This window comes from Bos indicus x Bos taurus, chromosome 24, assembly GCF_003369695.1.
Source record: "Bos indicus x Bos taurus breed Angus x Brahman F1 hybrid chromosome 24, Bos_hybrid_MaternalHap_v2.0, whole genome shotgun sequence".
Lineage (NCBI taxonomy): Eukaryota > Metazoa > Chordata > Mammalia > Artiodactyla > Bovidae > Bos > Bos indicus x Bos taurus.
In genome coordinates this window covers 37305059-37322803 of record NC_040099.1, presented here as the reverse complement: position 1 = coordinate 37322803, position 17745 = coordinate 37305059, and the positions used below count along the sequence as shown (strand labels likewise).

The window sequence follows — 17745 nt, the reverse complement described above, 5'->3', positions numbered from 1 at the left end:
ATTGAATTAAGATGTAAAGGAGAGAAGAGATAATACAAATTAATACAATGATTTCTATCTGTATTTTTTGTCTAGCTAATTAAGTGATAGATAGTCTCATGTCTGTCCTGGTAGAATATTAAGGTTTCTGTAAGGAGCTCTTGAATTTGTATCGTATTTAGTGTTTGAACTTTTCAGAGTTTTTCTGTATACTTTGCAGTGCTCTCAACGTGACACACCACACGAGTCTCACATTGACTCTTGTCAGGTACACAGAACAAGGGATAAATTTCTAACTAAAGATGAAAAACTAGGACCCTCAGTGCTTCTGAGTGCTGTTTTCAAGGTTATATGGCAAGTTAGTTCTGTTAACTTTGCAAATCAGGAAAACCAAAGGGTAAATTAATTCAAACCTTATTAGCAGTAGTTCAGTCTTCTACAGTTCCAAGTCTGAGAATGAATTTTAAAAGCATCTATCATACTTTTGTGTCATCTTCCTCACATCCCTACATCCTGCAGATTCTAACTTAGAGAAAGTTCTCAGACTGAAAATAAGTTCCGGGTTTTTAAGAGTTTTTTTCCTGTATTTTGGAATTTTTAAGCCATAGCTTTTGTCTTCAGCTTTCTGCTTTCTTCCATTTTCTGTAACATGCAGGAGAGTGTAGTGAAAAGAACACAGACTTGCTTGCTTTGAATACAACTACTTACCAGCTTTTTTACTTTGGGCAAGTTACTAAACTCCTCTAGGTCCTTGATTAAGTAGTACCTAAGGTTGGACATGACTGAGCGACTGAACTGAACTGAAGGTAGGATTTTACTGCTTCAGATTTGCAAGGCTTGGATGCAATGTACAATAAAGCCTTAGTTTGCTTCTTGTAGCCTCTGAGTCAAGTACTCCTCAGTTCAGTTCAGTTCAGTCGTGTCCGACCCTTTGTGACCCCGTGAATCACAGCACGCCAGGCCTCCCTGTCCATCACCAACTCCCGGAGTTCACTCCAAGTCATGTCCATCGAGTTGGTGATGCCGTCCAGCCATCTCTTCCTCTGTCGTCCCCTTCTCCTGCCCCCAATCCCTCCCAGCATCAGGGTCTTTTCCAATGAGTCAACTCTGCATGAGGTGGCCAAAGTATTGGAGTTTCAGCTTCAGGATCAGTCCTTCCAAAGAACACCCAGGACTGATCTCCTTTAGGATGGACTGGTTGGATCCCCTTGCAGTCCAAGGGACTCTCAAGAGTCGTCTCCAACACCACAGTTCAGAAGCATCAATTCTTCGGCGCTCAGCTTTCTTCACAGTCCAATTCTCACATCCATACATGACCACAGGAAAAACCATAGCCTTGACTAGACGGAAGTACCCCTACCCGATGTAAAAAGGAGTTTTTAATCACATCTTTTGTCCCTCCCATTTATCCCGTGGTTGAATGGTGATTGCAGTGGTGTCCAGTAGGTGGCACCAGTGAACCCCTTTCTCCTTCCTGGAAGGTGGTGTCCGAGGCTCAGTCATGTCTGCCTCTTTCAGTCTCACGGACTGTAGACTGCTAGGCTCCTCAGTCCGTAGATTTCCCTTTTTAAGAGACTTAGTTATTAATTGTTCATTTGACTTTCTTCTTTTGTATCATTTAGACAGTGTCGTAATTGGGGGATATTATAAAACTGTTGAAAGTGACATTGTTCTGTCTCTGTGATTTTTTTTTTCTTTCACAGAAAATCTTCAAATGCTTCCTTAAAGGAAGAAGAACATAAGGAGCCCCTGCTCTTCCATTCCGGAGACCACTACCCCTTGTCTGATGGAGACTGGTCCCCTTTAGACAAGTAGGTGTTCTGGAGTTGGTTTCATTTCTTACAGGAAGGATAAGCTGAGTAGCTTTTCTCTTACTCCACATGTTGATGCTTCCAAGTCTTTCATATAGAAGCGGACTGGAGGTGTGCTTTCCACACGGATGTGGACCTTCCCCCTCAGCAATTACCTTCTTCCTACACTTGATCTGACTTATTCTCAGGGTTGGCCAGTATGGATCTGTATAATCAGCATAGAATCTGACCCTCTTCAGTTCTTGATGGTGTGAACTGCTCGCTGTGTAACTGGGTAACACCGTGAAGAAACGTGCAGTCACACTCTGTGCTCAAGTCTGGTTTCTTTCTGTATTATGTTAACTTTACCCATCTTTCCATGCATTTCCTCTCCTATAAAATTACCTTTCTCGTTGATTTCTGGTGAGAATCAAGCAGGATAATTATATTATTGAGGACCCAGCAAGTCCACAGTAAATGCTAGTTGGCATTGTTTTTATTATTATTAAAGAACTCACGTGGGAAAAGTAGCCATTTTGTATCTGCAGGTGAAATTGACATGGTCAGACTTCTATTTCTCTGTATTTCTTTTCCTCTGTTCAGCTCAGCAAGACCGAAATTCCCAGCTTTTACATCATCACGTTTCTTTGTCCTGTGTTTGCAGCCCCTACCCGCCGGTGGCCTGTCCTAAGAGCGACTCAGAGCTGGAAGTGAAGCCCGCCGGGAGCCTGCTCAGATCCGAGTCCCACATGGAGTGGACGTGGGGCGGGTTCCCGGAGTCCACCAAGGTAGAGGGCTCCCTGGGGCAGGCGGACGGTGGGTTTTGCACCAGTGATGGGAGTGAAAGGGGGTGGCGCCCTCGTGTGGCCACATGAGCGAAGCCACGTTAACACCATCTATAACATTCATGCTGTGTTCACAGCAGAAGGAATCCATCAGTGTAGTCAATAATGTTGACCGTTAATTTAACATTTTAATCAGGAAAAACTTTAAAGTACCTAAAGGAAAGTAAAACTTCCACTGAAAGTTTAAGTAGGCAACTTAATCGATTATGAAAGCTTTTTTGTCAGCTCTTAGTGAAAGAAGAAAAAATTGGGACGGTGCTTTTCTTGAGAGGACAAAAAATGTAGTGTTTTGAAAATACACATTCTGCTTTTTACGTTGCTGTGACAGGGCCTTGAGGTAGTGAAGGCAGGCCTCAACTCCCTGGGGTGATCAAGTGTTCTTCCTCTGTCACCTGAAGTGTTCACGTGTCCCGTCTTCTCCAGTTCTTAGATCTTTATAGTAGAACAATTATAAATATAATGCGTTTGTAAGTATCATAACAGTGAACAAAATGCAGTGAATAGTTTTTCCCACTATTTAATTATGAGCTGTTTTACACAAACAAAATTACGTGTTTAGTGAATGTGTGCTAGTTATAAATAAAATTAACACTTGCACCAGCATCCAGATTAGGAAACAGAGTTAACAGACACCTTCGACAGTAGTTAACGTTGAAACAATGCCTGTTTCAGGTCAGCAAACGGGAGCGGTCCGAGCATCACCCCAGGACAGCGATGATCACGCCGTCAGAAAACACCCACTTCCGGGTGATCCCCAGCGAGGACAGCCTCCTGAGTGAGGTCGAGAAGGACGCTTCAATGGGGGAGACGGTCTGCACCATCGTGAAGCCCAAGCCGCGAGCCCCGGGGAAGCAGCATGGTGGGGCAGCCTTGGCAGCAGGCCCTCAGGAGCCCCCCGCAGGGTTGGATGCCCCCCACCTGCTTCCTTCACCCCCCTTCGTGGAGGCGCCCTCGGAAGCTCGACCAGCCGCTAAGGTCGACTCGCCCTCCAAGAAGAGAGGTAATCAGGGCTTTGGTTTGACCTCGGCAGCTCCGAATCTAGGTAGTGAATTATTCCAGGGTTTCAGGTGATGGACTGGGCCCCCTGCTCCGGACCGGGACCTGCCACACCAGGGTGGGGATAGGGGGGTGCTTAGTGTGGCTTCCCCATCACACTGTGGGCACCCCCAGAGCCAACTCTGACCTCCTCTCTCTCCCGGCCATGGCTGCTGAGAAGCATTCTCTGAAAAAATTATGAAAGTATTCAAGTCAATTAATGAGTAAAATTAATCCCTTTAAGTGTTGTTCAGTCGTTTCCAACTCTTTGCGGCCCCATAGACCATGGCCCACCAGGCTACTCTGTCCTTGGGATTCTCCAGGCAAGAATGTTGGAGTGGGTTGCCATTCCCTTTTCCACGGCATCCTCCTGACCCAGTGTTTGAACCCGGGCCTCCTGCATTGCAGGCAGATTCTTTACCATCTGAGCCACCAGGGAAGACAGGCTTCAGCAGTATGTGAACCGAGAACTTCCAGATGTACAAGCTGGATTTTAGAAAAGGCAGAGGACCCAGAGATCAAATTGCCAACATCCATTGGATCATAAAGAAAAGCAAGGGAATTCCAGAAAAAATCTACTTCTGTGTCATTGACTATGCTAAAGCCTTTGACTGTGGGGATCACAACAAACTGGAAAATTCTTAAAGGGATGGGAATACCAGACCACCTTACCTGCCTCCTGAGAACCTGCGTGCGGATCAAGAAGCAATAGTTAGAACCTTACACGAAACAACTGACTGGTTCAAAGTTGGGAAACGAGTACACCAAGGCTGTCTATGGTCACCCTGCTTATTTAACTTCTGTGCAGAGTACATCATGTAAGATGCCAGTCTGGATGAAGCACAAGCTGGAATCAAGATTGCTGGGAGAAATATCAACAATCTCAGGTATGCAGATGATACCGCGCTAATGGCAAAAAGCAAAGAGGAACTAAAGAGCCTCTTGATGAGGGTGAAAGAGGAGAGTGAAAAAAATGGCTTAAAACTCAACATTCAAAAACTAAGATCATGGCATCCGGTCCCATCACTTCATGGCAAATAGATGAGGAAAAAGTGGAAGCAATAGCATTTTATTTTCTTAGGCTCCAGAATCACTGTGGATGGTGACCGCAGCCACAAAATTAAAAGATGCTTGTTCCTTGGAAGAAAAGCTATGACAAACCTAGACAGCGTATTAAAAAGCAGAGAGATTACTTTGCTGACAAAGGTCCATCTTGTCAAGGCTATGGTTTTTCCAGTATCGTATAGGGATGTGGGAGTTGTACGATAAAGAAAGCTCGGTGTCAAAAAATTGATGCTTTTGAACTGTGGTGCTGGAGAAGACTCTTGAGAGTCCCTTGGACTGCAAGGAGATCAAACCAATCAATCCTAAAGAAAATTGAATATTTATTGGAAGGATCGATGCTGAAGCTGTAGCTCGAATACTTTGACCACCTATTATGAAGAGCTAACTCATTGGAAAAGACCCTGATGTGCTGGGAATGATTGAGGGCAGAAGAAGAAGCGGGCACCAGAGAATGAATGGTTAGATAGCATCACTGATTCAATAGATGTGAGTTTGAGCAAGCTCTGGGGGAGATAGTGAAGGACAGGTAAGCCTGGTATGCTGTAGTTCATGGGGTCGCAAGAGTCGGACACTGCTAAGCAACTGAGCACTCTTGCACGTTCATGTATAAAAAGAAACCAAACTGTCAAGTATAAATGACTTAGGGCCCAGGATTCACATGAGAGAAGGTGAAAGAACGCGAGACTCAGCCTGTGTTTATTGGATAGCTATCCGTGTTTATTGGATAGCTGTCAGGAGTGCTGTCTTGCTCCAGTACTCTTGCCTGAAAAATCCCATGGACGGAGAGCCGGGAAGGCTACAGTCAATGGGGTCGCTGAGGGTCAGACATGACTGAGCGATTTCACTTTCACTTTCATGCATTGGAGAAGGAAATGGCAACCCACTCCAGTGTTCTTGCCTGGAGAATCCCAGGGACGGGGGAGCCTGGTAGGCTGCCATTTATAGGGTCGCACAGGGTCAGACACAACTGAAGCCACTTAGCAGCAGCAGGAGTGCTAACCTCTTTTAGCAGCAGCAGCAACAGGAGTGCTGACCTCTTTCACCTGGCTGGGTGAGAAACAGCAGTGGGGAAAGGTTAGATGACGCCTTTAAAAGTACACCGCAGGTCCAGTCATGGTTGGTTTTATCGTTTGCAAACCTTTGTTTTTTTGCAGTTGTAAATGAAGAGTAACCAGGTTCTCATCTCTGATGTGTTTTTTTTTTTTTTTTTTTTTAATAAAACCAGGTGTCCACAAGAGAAGCCAACACCAGGGGCCTGATGATATTTACCTGGATGACCTGAAGGCACTGGAACCTGAGGTTGCAGCTCTGTATTTCCCCAAAAGGTAGTGGGTTTATACTGCAGAGTGGGCAACTCTGAAATGTTCTAGATGTTTCCAGAGCAAAGCATTAGAGAAAGGATCAAGGGGCTGGTATCCTTCAGCTACGTTGAATTCTTGCTTCAGATTTTGGAAAATCCAGAAATTGTGCATGTGTTGTGTTTTACCTGTTTATGAAGAAATGTTCAGTACAGTGAGAAGATGCCGCTGTCAAGCTCAAGTAGGAAGGGCGTAACGTGGACGTGACATCAGATTAGCTCTTCCTGTTCATTAGCATTGTTTCCTTTATTATGTGTTTAGAGGTGATGAATCTTTATTCAGAGACACTTCACAAAGCGGGCCTCCACTCTTCAGTGAGGCTGCACTTACTCGCCGGCCTGGATCTGGTGGGGCCCGTTCCAGGGCCTTTCCAAACTTCCCTTCCTCCTTTCCAAGCCATCCCTTCCTCCTCTGTGACTCCCTGCTTGGAATAACACCAAAATCTTAGCAGTGATAGACTTGGGCGGTTTTCCCAAGGCCATTTCCATTCTTGGGGAAATTCCATTTTATTAAATAATATTCTATGATCACAAAGAACAGTGTTTACTTTCCCCCAAGTTCTCATGGCTTGAATACACCGAGCCATAGTCACACATAATTAAGTACTTTTAAACAAATTATTGAAAAGCATGTCTGAAGGTTTTATTTAAAATAGAAAGACAGGATTGATGTGAGGATACTTAATTTTTACAGATACTTTTGCAGGATCCTTAAAATGCCCTCCTGACTTTCTCCCATTTGTTAGGAGTAGTAGTTGGGTTTTTAAGGGGAGAGAACTGAAACTGGTCCTTTTGTTTTGGTTTTTATTTTCATTCAGAAAGTTAAAACGTAAGCTATCTTGACATTACCTCTTTGTTTCTGATTTCCCAGTCCTTAATCATTTGTTTACGTTGGGACAGATGTAAGACATTTCTTAGTTTCCTTTTTTAAAACACGGGGAGCGTGACTGCTGCTCTGGGGCGACCCTGTGCTGTGGTAGCCTGACCGTCTGGGGCCACAGCCGCTTACGTCGTGAGTGATTGTTTCTGGAAGTGAGACAGGGAGGCTTAGGAATGCTCACAGGCATTCGTTTTCTCATCATGGTCACTGGCACCCTGGCTGAAGAGCTGGTGTTTGTAGCTGGAGCTGAACTTGACCCTGAAGCACACAGTCTCGTGGTTCTAGCAGCCCGTTGTTGAGTCGGTCGGCGTCCTCCGTGTATTCAGTGGGGGCGTCGGTTAGGGTCACACCAGCTGCTGTAACTGACAACCTCAGTGGCTTGACCGCAGCAATTCATTTCTTGCTCATGTGATGGTGTTGGGGGTCCTTGCACACGGGGACTCTGGAGCACCAGCCCCTCCCATCCTGAGGCTCCGCTGTCCCCGTGGGGCCTCAACAGGGAAAGGGGAGGGCTGCTGGGGGCGCAGTTTTCAGGGGCCCGGCTTGGGAAGGAGGCGGCACACGCCTTCTGTCCATAGGGACGGCACAGTCGTCTGGTCACATGGCTACACCTGACTGCAGGGGCCACCCGTGTGCCCAGGAGGGTGAGGGCGTGGTGCTTATCTCACCCCGAGGTCAGCCTTGCTGGGGCCCCAGCACAGCAGCCGCGTTTGCTGCTTAGGTGGCCTTGGCTTTTCCAGCGTCTCCAGTTAGCAGCACATTCTTTCGATCCGATTAATCTCAAAACTGTGCTGTGGTTGTGCATCGCTCAGTCCCAGACACCAGCGTCTTCTCGTCAGAGGCTCAAGCGCAGAACGTGATGGTGTTTGAAACTGCTTTCTATTTGTGACTGGGCTGTACTCTGCTGCCGCCTTCTGCTCAAATTTCAGATTTTTTTCCTAAAGATCATGTAACTTCATGAGATGATATGCATTTATGTACTGGTTTTTAAAAGAATAAAAGAATTTAATAATTTTAGAAGTATTTCAGTGACATTATCCGTTCAAAAGGTGTAGGGTAGGAAACATTCATGACCAAGAGATGTAAGGTGTCATTTCCATGTCCTTTTCCTCTCAAATTTATGCTCCATTATGAAAAGTTTCCTTTAGGATCAGCTTCTAAAACCTGGCTTCCACGCCTTGTTTAGAAAACTGAAAACATTGAGTAACCTTGACTGGTTCTGGGGCTCACCAGTGTAGGAACAGTTTATTTCTGGTTTCTTGGTGCATTTCTTTCTTGAGGTGTGTCCAACCTCCCGAGAATTTTTACTTGGTTAATTTCTTTGTTTTCATGAAGTAACAAATGACTTTAGAAACGCCTTGTTTTTAACAATAACGCAACCTTGGACTACAGCAATTTTGTACGAGAGGAGTATAGTACCACAGCTTTTTGTAGGAAGTTAAGGTCAGAAGGTTTCCAGACATCAGGGTTTTCTTACCTTGTCATTTTTGTCATGTAAATTAATGCTAGTAACTCTCATCCCTTTCATTTAAGTCAGAAAGGCCATCACTGATGGCTCGCGTGGCTGTGAGTGGTGTGTGTGTGTTCACTGTGTTCAGTTAATTCCGCAGCAGTGCTGTTGGGTTGTCGCAGTGTCGTCCAGGATAGGGGTCTGAACACTGCCTAAGCGAAGCCGCGTCTGGGGCAGGGAGCCCTGAGCTTGGCCGTCGGGCTCAGGGCAGGGGTGTGATGGCCACTGCCTTTCTCCCCACAGTGAGTCGGAGCCCGGCTCCCGGCAGTGGCCCGAGTCCGACACGCTGTCCGGCTCCCAGTCCCCCCAGTCAGTGGGCAGCGCGGCGGCCGACAGCGGCACCGAGTGCCTCTCGGACTCCGCCATGGACCTGCCCGACGTCACCCTGTCGCTGTGTGGCGGCCTCAGCGAGAACGGAGAGATCTCCAAAGGTGGGTGGGCAGCCTCGTCCGCACTGGGTGGTGAGCTGTGCAGGGAACGCAGCCCTGGGGTCTCATGGAGGTGGCGGGGTCTCTCTTGGACATCAGACTCTTCGCCCCTCATGTAGGTGCCTCGTGTTGGGGTGACCCCGCGTGTCGGTGGGTGGGAGGGCTGTGGGCCTGGGGATGGGTCCTCGGGCGGCCCCATGTATTGGACGCCTGGGGTCAGCTCAGCCCCAGCCGCCTTCTCTTCTGTGAAGTTGCTGGAATAATTGTCGGGCTGGGACCTGGCAGCCCTGAGCCTGAGACACGAGAGGAGGGCCTCACGTTGCCAAAGCTGTCTGCTGAGTGAAATGGTCTTTCTGGCAAAAGTAGAAGGGGTTACTCTGTCTGAGAGTTGGCCCAGGAGAGTCAAGTCACTCACGAGAAAGGGGGTTGCTTAGCAGGGCTGGTTCCAGCAACCCTGCAGGACTTGAGCACCTGTGTGTCCGACTGTTCCAGCCAGTTCTTTGGCCTTTCTGGTCTTTTGTAAACTGAACTCTTCATGTTTTCTGTTTGGCTGGTGGCCCTTGATGGATTTTCCTCTAAGGAAAGATTTTCTGACTGACGTCATCTTTTGTCTTGTGTGTGTGGCAGGCTGGGTTGCCCTGGGCCTCTTGGCTGGAACTCCCTAAATCCTCTTCTTGGGGTCATGGGGTGATCACTTTTCCATCTCTTAATTCTGTTTACTTTTTGCAGGAAATTGAGTGTGTTATGGTCAGTGGTCCCTTCTAGGGATGAAATTAGGTCACGTTATAATCCTCTTAAGCCCTCCCTTTAAAAATAGAGGTGGAGGAGGGAACATACAGTTTATGCAAAACTGTAAAATTTATACTTAAAAGACTAAATGGCAAGTAAACAGGACACACATGACCAGGAGGAACAACCCCAGTGAGAGTTTGCTCTGTTGTTGGAGTTTGCCCTGAATGAGAGGATCGCCTCTGGGAACGGGACAGAAAGTCACGCTTGACCCTCACCTGTTCTGCAGGAACTCGGATTTGTTTCTTCTTGAGACCCCCAGCCAGACTCTGCTGTGCGGGGCCTCTCCCTGCAAGCACTGTGGGATGCTTGGGTGGTTTCTCACGTAGCAGCACGTGTGCACTCACGGCTGTAAGACCCCAGGAACGTTCCCCGGTTATGCTGTTAAAAGTTGCCCGCCAGTCAAGGGTTTCACGCCTGCTTGTGAGAATGAAACTCAGCAGTTTTCACTGGTTATGGAGTTGAGTGTGTGTGAACCCGGGCCTTCATACCTCCCTGTCACATCTGTCATCTGTTTGCCTCAAAGTCCCTAGCTTATCCCTTTCTCCTGTTTTTTTTTTTTGTTTGTTTTGAAGTACTTTTTTGATCCTGTAGGCACTTGAGTATGAAGAGAGTATTGTAATAAGCTCAGATGGATGTTTATTCGTGTAATCTCTAACCAGATGATAATTATCTTACCTTACAGAGAAATTCATGGAGCACATCATTACGTACCATGAATTTGCAGAAAACCCTGGACTCATAGACAATCCCAACCTTGTGATACGGATATATAACCGGTAAGGACTCTTGCTCTTTCATTGTTTATAATCGTTAAGTATTCTTGCAGATTTTTCTTTCCCTAAGTGCTATATAGTTTTTAACTATTATATTCTTTCTCACTATGCCATTTCATATAAATGAGCTAAATGGGCAGCGACTTTGGAGTGAAGCTTCAGCTTTATTTTCAGTGAGGCTTGAAATGCTGCTCTATTTTACACGTGCTACTTCTCTGCTTGGAGAAGTTTGGCTTGAAGCAAAGATTGCTTATGTGGCAAGAAGCTGAGCTGCTCACGTCTTCATTGGAAAGAACAGGGACTTTGTTATGGCATTCTGCTTCCTCTCCCACCCTCTCCTCTCTGACGGTCGTGCCTGGCTTTGCTCTCACAGTTACTACAGCTGGGCGCTGGCGGCCCCCATGGTCCTCAGCCTTCAGGTCTTCCAGAAGAGCCTGCCCAAGGTGAGTTGTTGCTCCCCAGAAATGTCTGCAGCACACAGCGCTTTGAGAATCCGTGTGTGCATGTCTGTAAACTGGGTGTTGTTCAGTTTTACTTAATATTATAAAGTTAATTGGAGAAGGCAGTGGCACCCCACTCCAGTACTCCTGCCTGGAAAATCCCATGGACGGAGGAGCCTGGTAGGCTGCAGTCCATGGGGTCGCTAAGAGTCGGGCACGACTGAGCGACTTCACTTTCACTTTTCTCTTTCCTGCATTGGAGAAGGAAACGGCAACCCACTCCAGTGTTCTTGCCTGGAGAATCCCAGGGACGGGGGAGCCTTGTGGGCTGCCATCTCTGGGGTCGCACAGAGTCGGACACGACTGAATCGACTTAGCATAAAAAGTTAATACCATCAGTCAAATCATCTCATGCCCAGAAATCTAGGAAATTGGCTGGGCTGCCGTAGCTGTCATTTTTACTAGATACTTATACCAGTTTCTGATCGTGTGTCAAGATTGAGAGATTTCACTAATTGTTATTTAAATATAAGATAAAAACATTTCCTCCCGTTAATATGGAAAGATGCAGTAGGAAGAGGGCCCCAGGAAGTGTGGCATCAGTGTGGGTCCTTCAGCTTGTGGCTAATGAGCCTGTTACGTAGAAACTGAAGCTTGGAATCTGTCCACCAAGGTGACATCATCAGTTGGTCCTCATAACTCGTGAGGGCAGAGAAGGGAGAGCAGCCCACCTGCCCCTAAGAGGGGCCAGACCACCCGGCCTGACAGCATGGAACGGCCCCGAGAGAGGGCGCCGGCGGATCGAGGCGTCGTCACCACCCTCTGGCTGAGGGTAGAGAGGGGTCGAGTGCCCTGTGCCTGAGATGCTGGACTAACTTGTGCTCGTTGTTTTCAGGCCACAGTTGAGTCCTGGGTAAAAGATAAGATGCCAAAGAAATCTGGCCGCTGGTGGTTCTGGCGTAAGAGGGAGAGCATAACCAAGCAGGTAACCGAGCTGGAGGTGGGCTGAGTGCCAAGCCCAGGGAAGTCCCATTTGGGCTCCATGGTGCTCTTTCACGATAGTCGGCACCGTGTGTGAACAGTTACTCGTGCAGGTCAGATACCGTGCTGCGCACGTGTCACCTGTCACCTTCGCCGCCGCCCGGCGGTGCCACTGTGTGGGCTCCTGTGTACCCGCGGGAGGCCCAGGCACGGGGCTGGTGAGGGGTGGGGCCGCGCCGTGACCTCAAGCGCACCCCCAGAGCTTGCCCCTGCCCCCAGGAGGAGGGGACCCGTGCCCTCGGCCCCTGCCCAGGCCTCATGGGTGTGGCCCGTGTGTCTTATGTTGTGTGACTGAGCTGGTGCCTGTCACTCCTCGCCCCTGGCTTGGTGGTGGCAGCTTTTCACACACACACAGCGTATGACTTCTCTCTCAGATTTCTGTCCTTTTGGCTCAAACTAGAGGCTCTGTTTCTTAAGCGTTTTTAATTTGTGGATTCAGACAGCACTTTTGCTAATTCCTTGAGGGAGCTGCTGATGGCTTTTTGCCCCGACGGTCGGGCGAGAGCTGCTCATCGCCACTGTCGTCCTCTCCTTCCAGCTGCCAGAGGCCAAGGAAGGGAAAGCAGAGGTCCCGCCGCCCAGTGACCGGCCATCAGGCGCCAAGGAGCCAGCCAGTGGCAGGTGACCTTGACAGATCTGTATGATTCTGAGTTCGAAATGTTTTTGTTCTGTGGACAGTCAGTGGCTTCATTGTGCCACTCAGTTAACAGATAACTTCTGCTTTTCTTGAAAAATATCATCAGCTTAGGGAATTCCCTGGCGATCCAGTGGTCAGAACTCAAGACTCATTGCCAGGGCCCTGAGTTCAACTCTTGGTCAGGAAACTAAGGTCCTGCAAGCCGAGCCATGTGGTATGGCCAAAAGTACATCTATGTTTGTATATACGCATCATGAGCTTAGAGTCAGGATACTCATTGCTGCTTCCTAAGCATCTTGCTCCTGCTCTGGAGCCGTGGAGACAGGTGCCCCTGGCATGCAGGCCTCTGGGAAGCAGGTCTTGGGGAATCATAAGATCTGAAGTGCCGGGGGCCCTGCTGCCTGGCTGGCAGGCGCAGCAGGAGACATGACAGAACCTTAGAGATGGGGCGGGCCCCTTTGGTTTCTTGGGAGGAGTCTGCCCTGGACGTGTGGACTGGCTGCCTGAGGGGAGGAACCACGATGCGCCCGTTCCTGGTTCTGCCACTGTGCTCCTTCCTCCATCACGTCTTCTGTTCTCTTCCCCCATCACGTCTTCTGTTCTCTTCCCATCCCTGAGTCTTGGGTTCATCTTCCTGTTCTTTACCCTCTTCTTTTTAAAGGATTATATAAAATCTTTTTTGTTAGTCTCTTAAATCACTGTAAGCATTCGTATTTTCTATAATTTGTACCTTTTAAAACATACATACCCCTTTCAACAAGAATCGGCAGAGCGAGAATCAGTAGCATTCACTGGTTCTAGCAGAATACAACCAGTCATAGCAGGAGAGTGACCCTGGCCAGTCAAGAAGGGAGGAGGAGAGTGACCCTAGCCGGTCGTGGAGGAGGTGGATCATGCAACGTGGACCCTGGGTCTCCTCTTGGGTAGATCTGGGACTTCTCTCTCTGTCTGCTCCGGATCCTGAATGAAAAGCTGTTGTCTGTAAATGTCCTTCAGCCTCTCCAATAACAGATTGTGTTTGACAGGTCGGCCGAGGATGACTCATCGAGTGACGAAGGGTCCCAGGAACTGGAAGAGTCCATCAAGGTGGACTCCGCCCCCACAGAACCCCCAAGCCATAGTGGCACAACCTCCTATAAGAAGTCTCTTCGTCTGTCCTCAGACCAGATCGTGAGTCCCGTGTGGTCTGGGTGGGTCCAGCCTCATGAGCCTTAGTAACTGGGCACCTTGACAAGCCTCCCTTTCCGTCTGCCCAACCCCACACCTCACAGGCGGCCCAGCACGTGGCCATGTAAATGCCCACATGTGTCCAGGAGAGCGGCAGCCCCCGACCTGGGACCCTTAGGGTCCCCTGGGATGCACTTTCCCCTCCTTCACCCCCAGGCCTCCTGTCTCCATGTCTGGGAGTGAACCAGAGCACCTGTGTTTGCAGCCTGAGTCCAACACGTCCAGACTGGCTCTGGGCCCCATGCTATCTCATGGGAGCCACAGCCAGAGGGAAATGACATCTTACCTAGATGCAATCTCCCCCTTCTGTCAATTTCCCACTTCTCCACCTTCACCCATGTTCAGTATGAATTGGTCCTGCTGTGCCCCAAGGGGGAGGATCTCTGGTCCACAGGGCATCCTGGGGGGCGGGGAGGAGACCGGGGAGCAGGGATCAGAAGGGCCCCTGGGCACCGTATACACAGTTCAGGCCGAAGTTCCTCAGCCCAGCTCCCGAGCCGCAGGTGCAGCCCCAATGCATCCTTCCAGATCTGGGTCCTGAGACGCCACCTACCGGCAGTTTGGGGAGTGTTCAGATTCTGTTCCAAAACCGTTTTCTGTTGCTTTTCCTTGCCTTTTTTTTTTGAGAGATTAGGATGTTTCTCATGTAACTTTGTATCTTTTTAAAATTAATTTTAATTGGAGGCTAATTACTTTTCAATATTGTGGTGGGTTTTGCCATGTATCCACATGAATCAGTCACTGGTGTACATGTGTCCCCCATCCTGAAACACTGTATCTTAAGCAGTTTCTCTGACCACATTTTCTTGGAAAGTGTGACTTAATTGTTGCATGTAATTCCGTCAAAGTGGAGTGCCTTTAATTTTCAAAGCTCTGATTTTGCTGATTCTTACACTTTTTATGAAAGGCGAAACTGAACCTCCAAGATGGCCCAAATGATGTCGTGTTTAGTATCACAACCCAGTATCAAGGCACCTGCCGCTGTGCAGGGACCATATACCTGTGGAACTGGAACGACAAGGTCATCATTTCCGACATTGACGGGACAATAACCAAGTAAGCGGGAGCCCTGGCGTGGCAAAAGGAGGGCCCAGCTCCGTGTGCAGAGGGCCAGGGGCTTCCTCACCTGAGTGACCAGCCACCATCAGGAGAGTTTTTTAAACTACTTGCACTGAGAGGTCCTGAGTGCAGTCCCCACAGAATCATTCTGTGGATGGAGGAGGTGGGTGGGGCCATACAAACAGAAGGTCAGAACAGCTTTGGGGAATTCCCGTGGCAGCCAAGTTAGGACCCAGCACTTTGACCAGCGAGGGCCCAGATTCATTCAGTCCCTGGTTGGGGAACTAAGATCCTGCAAGCCTTTTGGCGCAGCCAAATGACAATAATAATAACTCTTGGAAAGATTTAATTATTCGGTCTCCAAATTCTGGCATGGGGAGGAAAAAATAGAAGCTGTTGCAATTAGAGAAGAGGAGGCCGAGTGGTTGTAAACGCTTCCTGAGAGTGAAGGGCTGGCCCTTGGGTCTGGTGGCTGTCTCAGAAGCTCCTGGGTGATGTCCTCGGCTTGTGCACACACAGACCAAGGAAACCGCCCTGTGGGCTGTCACCGCCCCCCCCCCAGACCCCCTCCCTCCCCCCGCGGCTGCTGTCGCAGAAGCTGGTGTTTCACTAACAGGCCAACACTTGGCGTTGTGTGCTTGGTTCCTCACGCCTCCTCCTGGTTCCACCCTCGCAGGTCTGACGCTCTGGGGCAGATTCTTCCGCAGCTGGGTAAAGACTGGACGCACCAGGGTATCGCGAAGCTCTACCATTCCATCAACGAGTAGGTGCCTGACCCTGTGGCTAGTGAGCTGGGATTTTGCTGGACTTAATAGAAGGTCCCAGGAAATCTTGTTTGTGATCAGCTTTCTCACTCTGCTTTCTCACCCCTCACTGGAGCCTCCCCCATGGGAAAGTGTGAGCCACCACCCGTGGGACTGGAGCCGTGCGCCTGGCGGGTTGCGCCTTGTTCTCGCACGGGGCTGCGAGTTGTAGGCACTGCCTGTGTCAGTAGTTACAGCTGTGCTTGGGTTTGCAGCCGTAGTTTAATCATTTGCAGTTTTTTTTGAGTACTTTTAATTGTCTTTCTTGAAGGGGGTAATACACGCGTGCGTGGGGGGATCAGTCTGCCAGGCGGTCTTCTACGTCAAGTAACTTTTGTGAGGACATAGTGCTGTGGCCTTTGTGGGAATCCCAATACATCAACTTAAATCGATCTGCAGAACAACAGTGTGTTAAGCAGAGGTTGAGAATGTCCCAATATGAAAATTATGAGTATGTCAGTTACCCAGGTAGAGTTTTGCTTCTTGTTTTATAGAATGATTTGCATTCTGGAAGTTGTATTTGTAAATAAGACCCTTTGTCTCTTTCATCTACAGCACATCCTTTAAAGACAGCCCCCAGTTTTTTGTCTGTTTTATAATTCGGCTTCTGTAGAGGTATTATTACATGAAAGTTTAGCATAATCCCTAATCACGTCTCCTCCATGGTGTTTTTCATGGAGTGGTGAGATCTTTATAATCCTGATGATTCTTGTATTAAATTTAGGAATTCGACTTTCATGGGAGATGAGAGGAACTTTATTTGGACCTTTAAAAAGAAAAAATGCATTTTTCCCCCTTTAGCTGAACAGCACACGGGCTAAACAGGACGCGTTCTCTTCCAGGAACGGCTACAAGTTCCTGTACTGCTCGGCCCGCGCCATCGGCATGGCCGACATGACCCGCGGCTACCTGCACTGGGTCAACGACAAGGGCACCATCCTGCCCCGCGGCCCCCTCATGCTGTCCCCCAGCAGCCTGTTTTCTGCCTTCCACAGGTGCGTGTGCGTGCGTGCGTGCATGTGTGTGTGTGTGTGTGTGCCTGCGGGGGCTGGGGCCTGGCTGCACTGTATCTGTTACAGAGCTTCTGGGTCTGAGTTCCACATTACTCTAACTCGCACACCGCTCACCTGGTCTGTGTCAGACACAGCTGAGAAAAGTCAGGCTGGCAGAAATGGACAAAGATACCAATTACGAAGGATTTAGGAAAATGGATGGCTGTGGGTTTTCAGACCACAGACCAGGGAAAACTGCCATTTTGGATTCGGTGGTGATACTTCTGTTTTTCTCCTAGGGAAGTAATAGAAAAGAAGCCGGAGAAGTTCAAGATTGAGTGTCTGACCGACATCAAGAATCTCTTTGCCCCAGCTCAGCAGCCCTTCTACGCTGCCTTTGGGAACCGCCCAAATGTAGGTGTCTCCTCCGGGCTGCACGTGTGGGCGGCGTGGGAAACACGCGCAGGACGGTGCTTTAGGGTGTAGCCGGGTCATCATCTTCACCCCAGGTGTGCGGCCGCAGTGAGGTCTCCTGTGCTGGGTGGGTGCTCACTTCATCAGCCTTATTCCTCCTGCAGCAGGGAGGTGCTGGGGGCGGAGACCTGCCCTGGGATGCCCGTGTGTGACCAGGGGCTTTCGTTCCATTTCCATGAATTCTAAGCCGAGCCTTGGATCTGCCCCCCAGATCCAAGCACTGCCTCTCCCCCACCCCCCAGCCACGAGCGCTTCCCTTCTCCTACTCTGGGGCCTGGAGTCTCCTTGGCACCCGCGTCCTCTGGCTTCCTGAGCACCTCTGCGGTGCGCGTTGGCCTCCCTGTTTAGTCTGAGTCTGTCTGAAGCTCAGCCTTGGTGGCGGCTGCCCCAACTCCACGTGTTCTCCGTACACGGCTTCCCGTGGTGCCTGAGAACTTCTCAGTAACCACCCTGTTCTGTGTTCTCTGTGGCAGGACGTCTATGCCTACAGACAGGTGGGTGTCCCAGACTGCAGGATCTTCACCGTGAACCCCAAGGGCGAGCTGATACAGGAAAGGACCAAAGGAAACAAGTCCTCGTAAGTGCGTTCCCGCTCCTCAGCCCTGGCGCCGTGCAGCT

The 17745-nt window shown here is 49.1% G+C and overlaps 1 protein-coding gene across 5 annotated transcripts in view; it reads left to right on the top strand.

Moving 5' to 3' along the window:
- The window catches only part of LPIN2 (lipin 2), a 76186-nt gene that overhangs the window by 55166 nt on the left and 3275 nt on the right, over positions 1–17745 (top strand). For 4 of the 5 annotated variants that reach the window (XM_027526070.1, XM_027526071.1, XM_027526068.1 and 1 more), the window contains 15 exons: positions 1683–1790; positions 2434–2557; positions 3287–3614; positions 5940–6039; positions 8705–8892; positions 10364–10457; positions 10828–10897; positions 11790–11879; positions 12474–12556; positions 13598–13742; positions 14707–14855; positions 15535–15621; positions 16504–16656; positions 16953–17067; positions 17601–17704. In XM_027526070.1, the coding sequence (XP_027381871.1) occupies positions 1683–1790; positions 2434–2557; positions 3287–3614; positions 5940–6039; positions 8705–8892; positions 10364–10457; positions 10828–10897; positions 11790–11879; positions 12474–12556; positions 13598–13742; positions 14707–14855; positions 15535–15621; positions 16504–16656; positions 16953–17067; positions 17601–17704 (1938 nt within the window). The remainder of the gene's footprint in view (positions 1–1682; positions 1791–2433; positions 2558–3286; positions 3615–5939; positions 6040–8704; positions 8893–10363; positions 10458–10827; positions 10898–11789; positions 11880–12473; positions 12557–13597; positions 13743–14706; positions 14856–15534; positions 15622–16503; positions 16657–16952; positions 17068–17600; positions 17705–17745) is intronic. The other variant, XM_027526069.1, reaches the window with a different exon arrangement.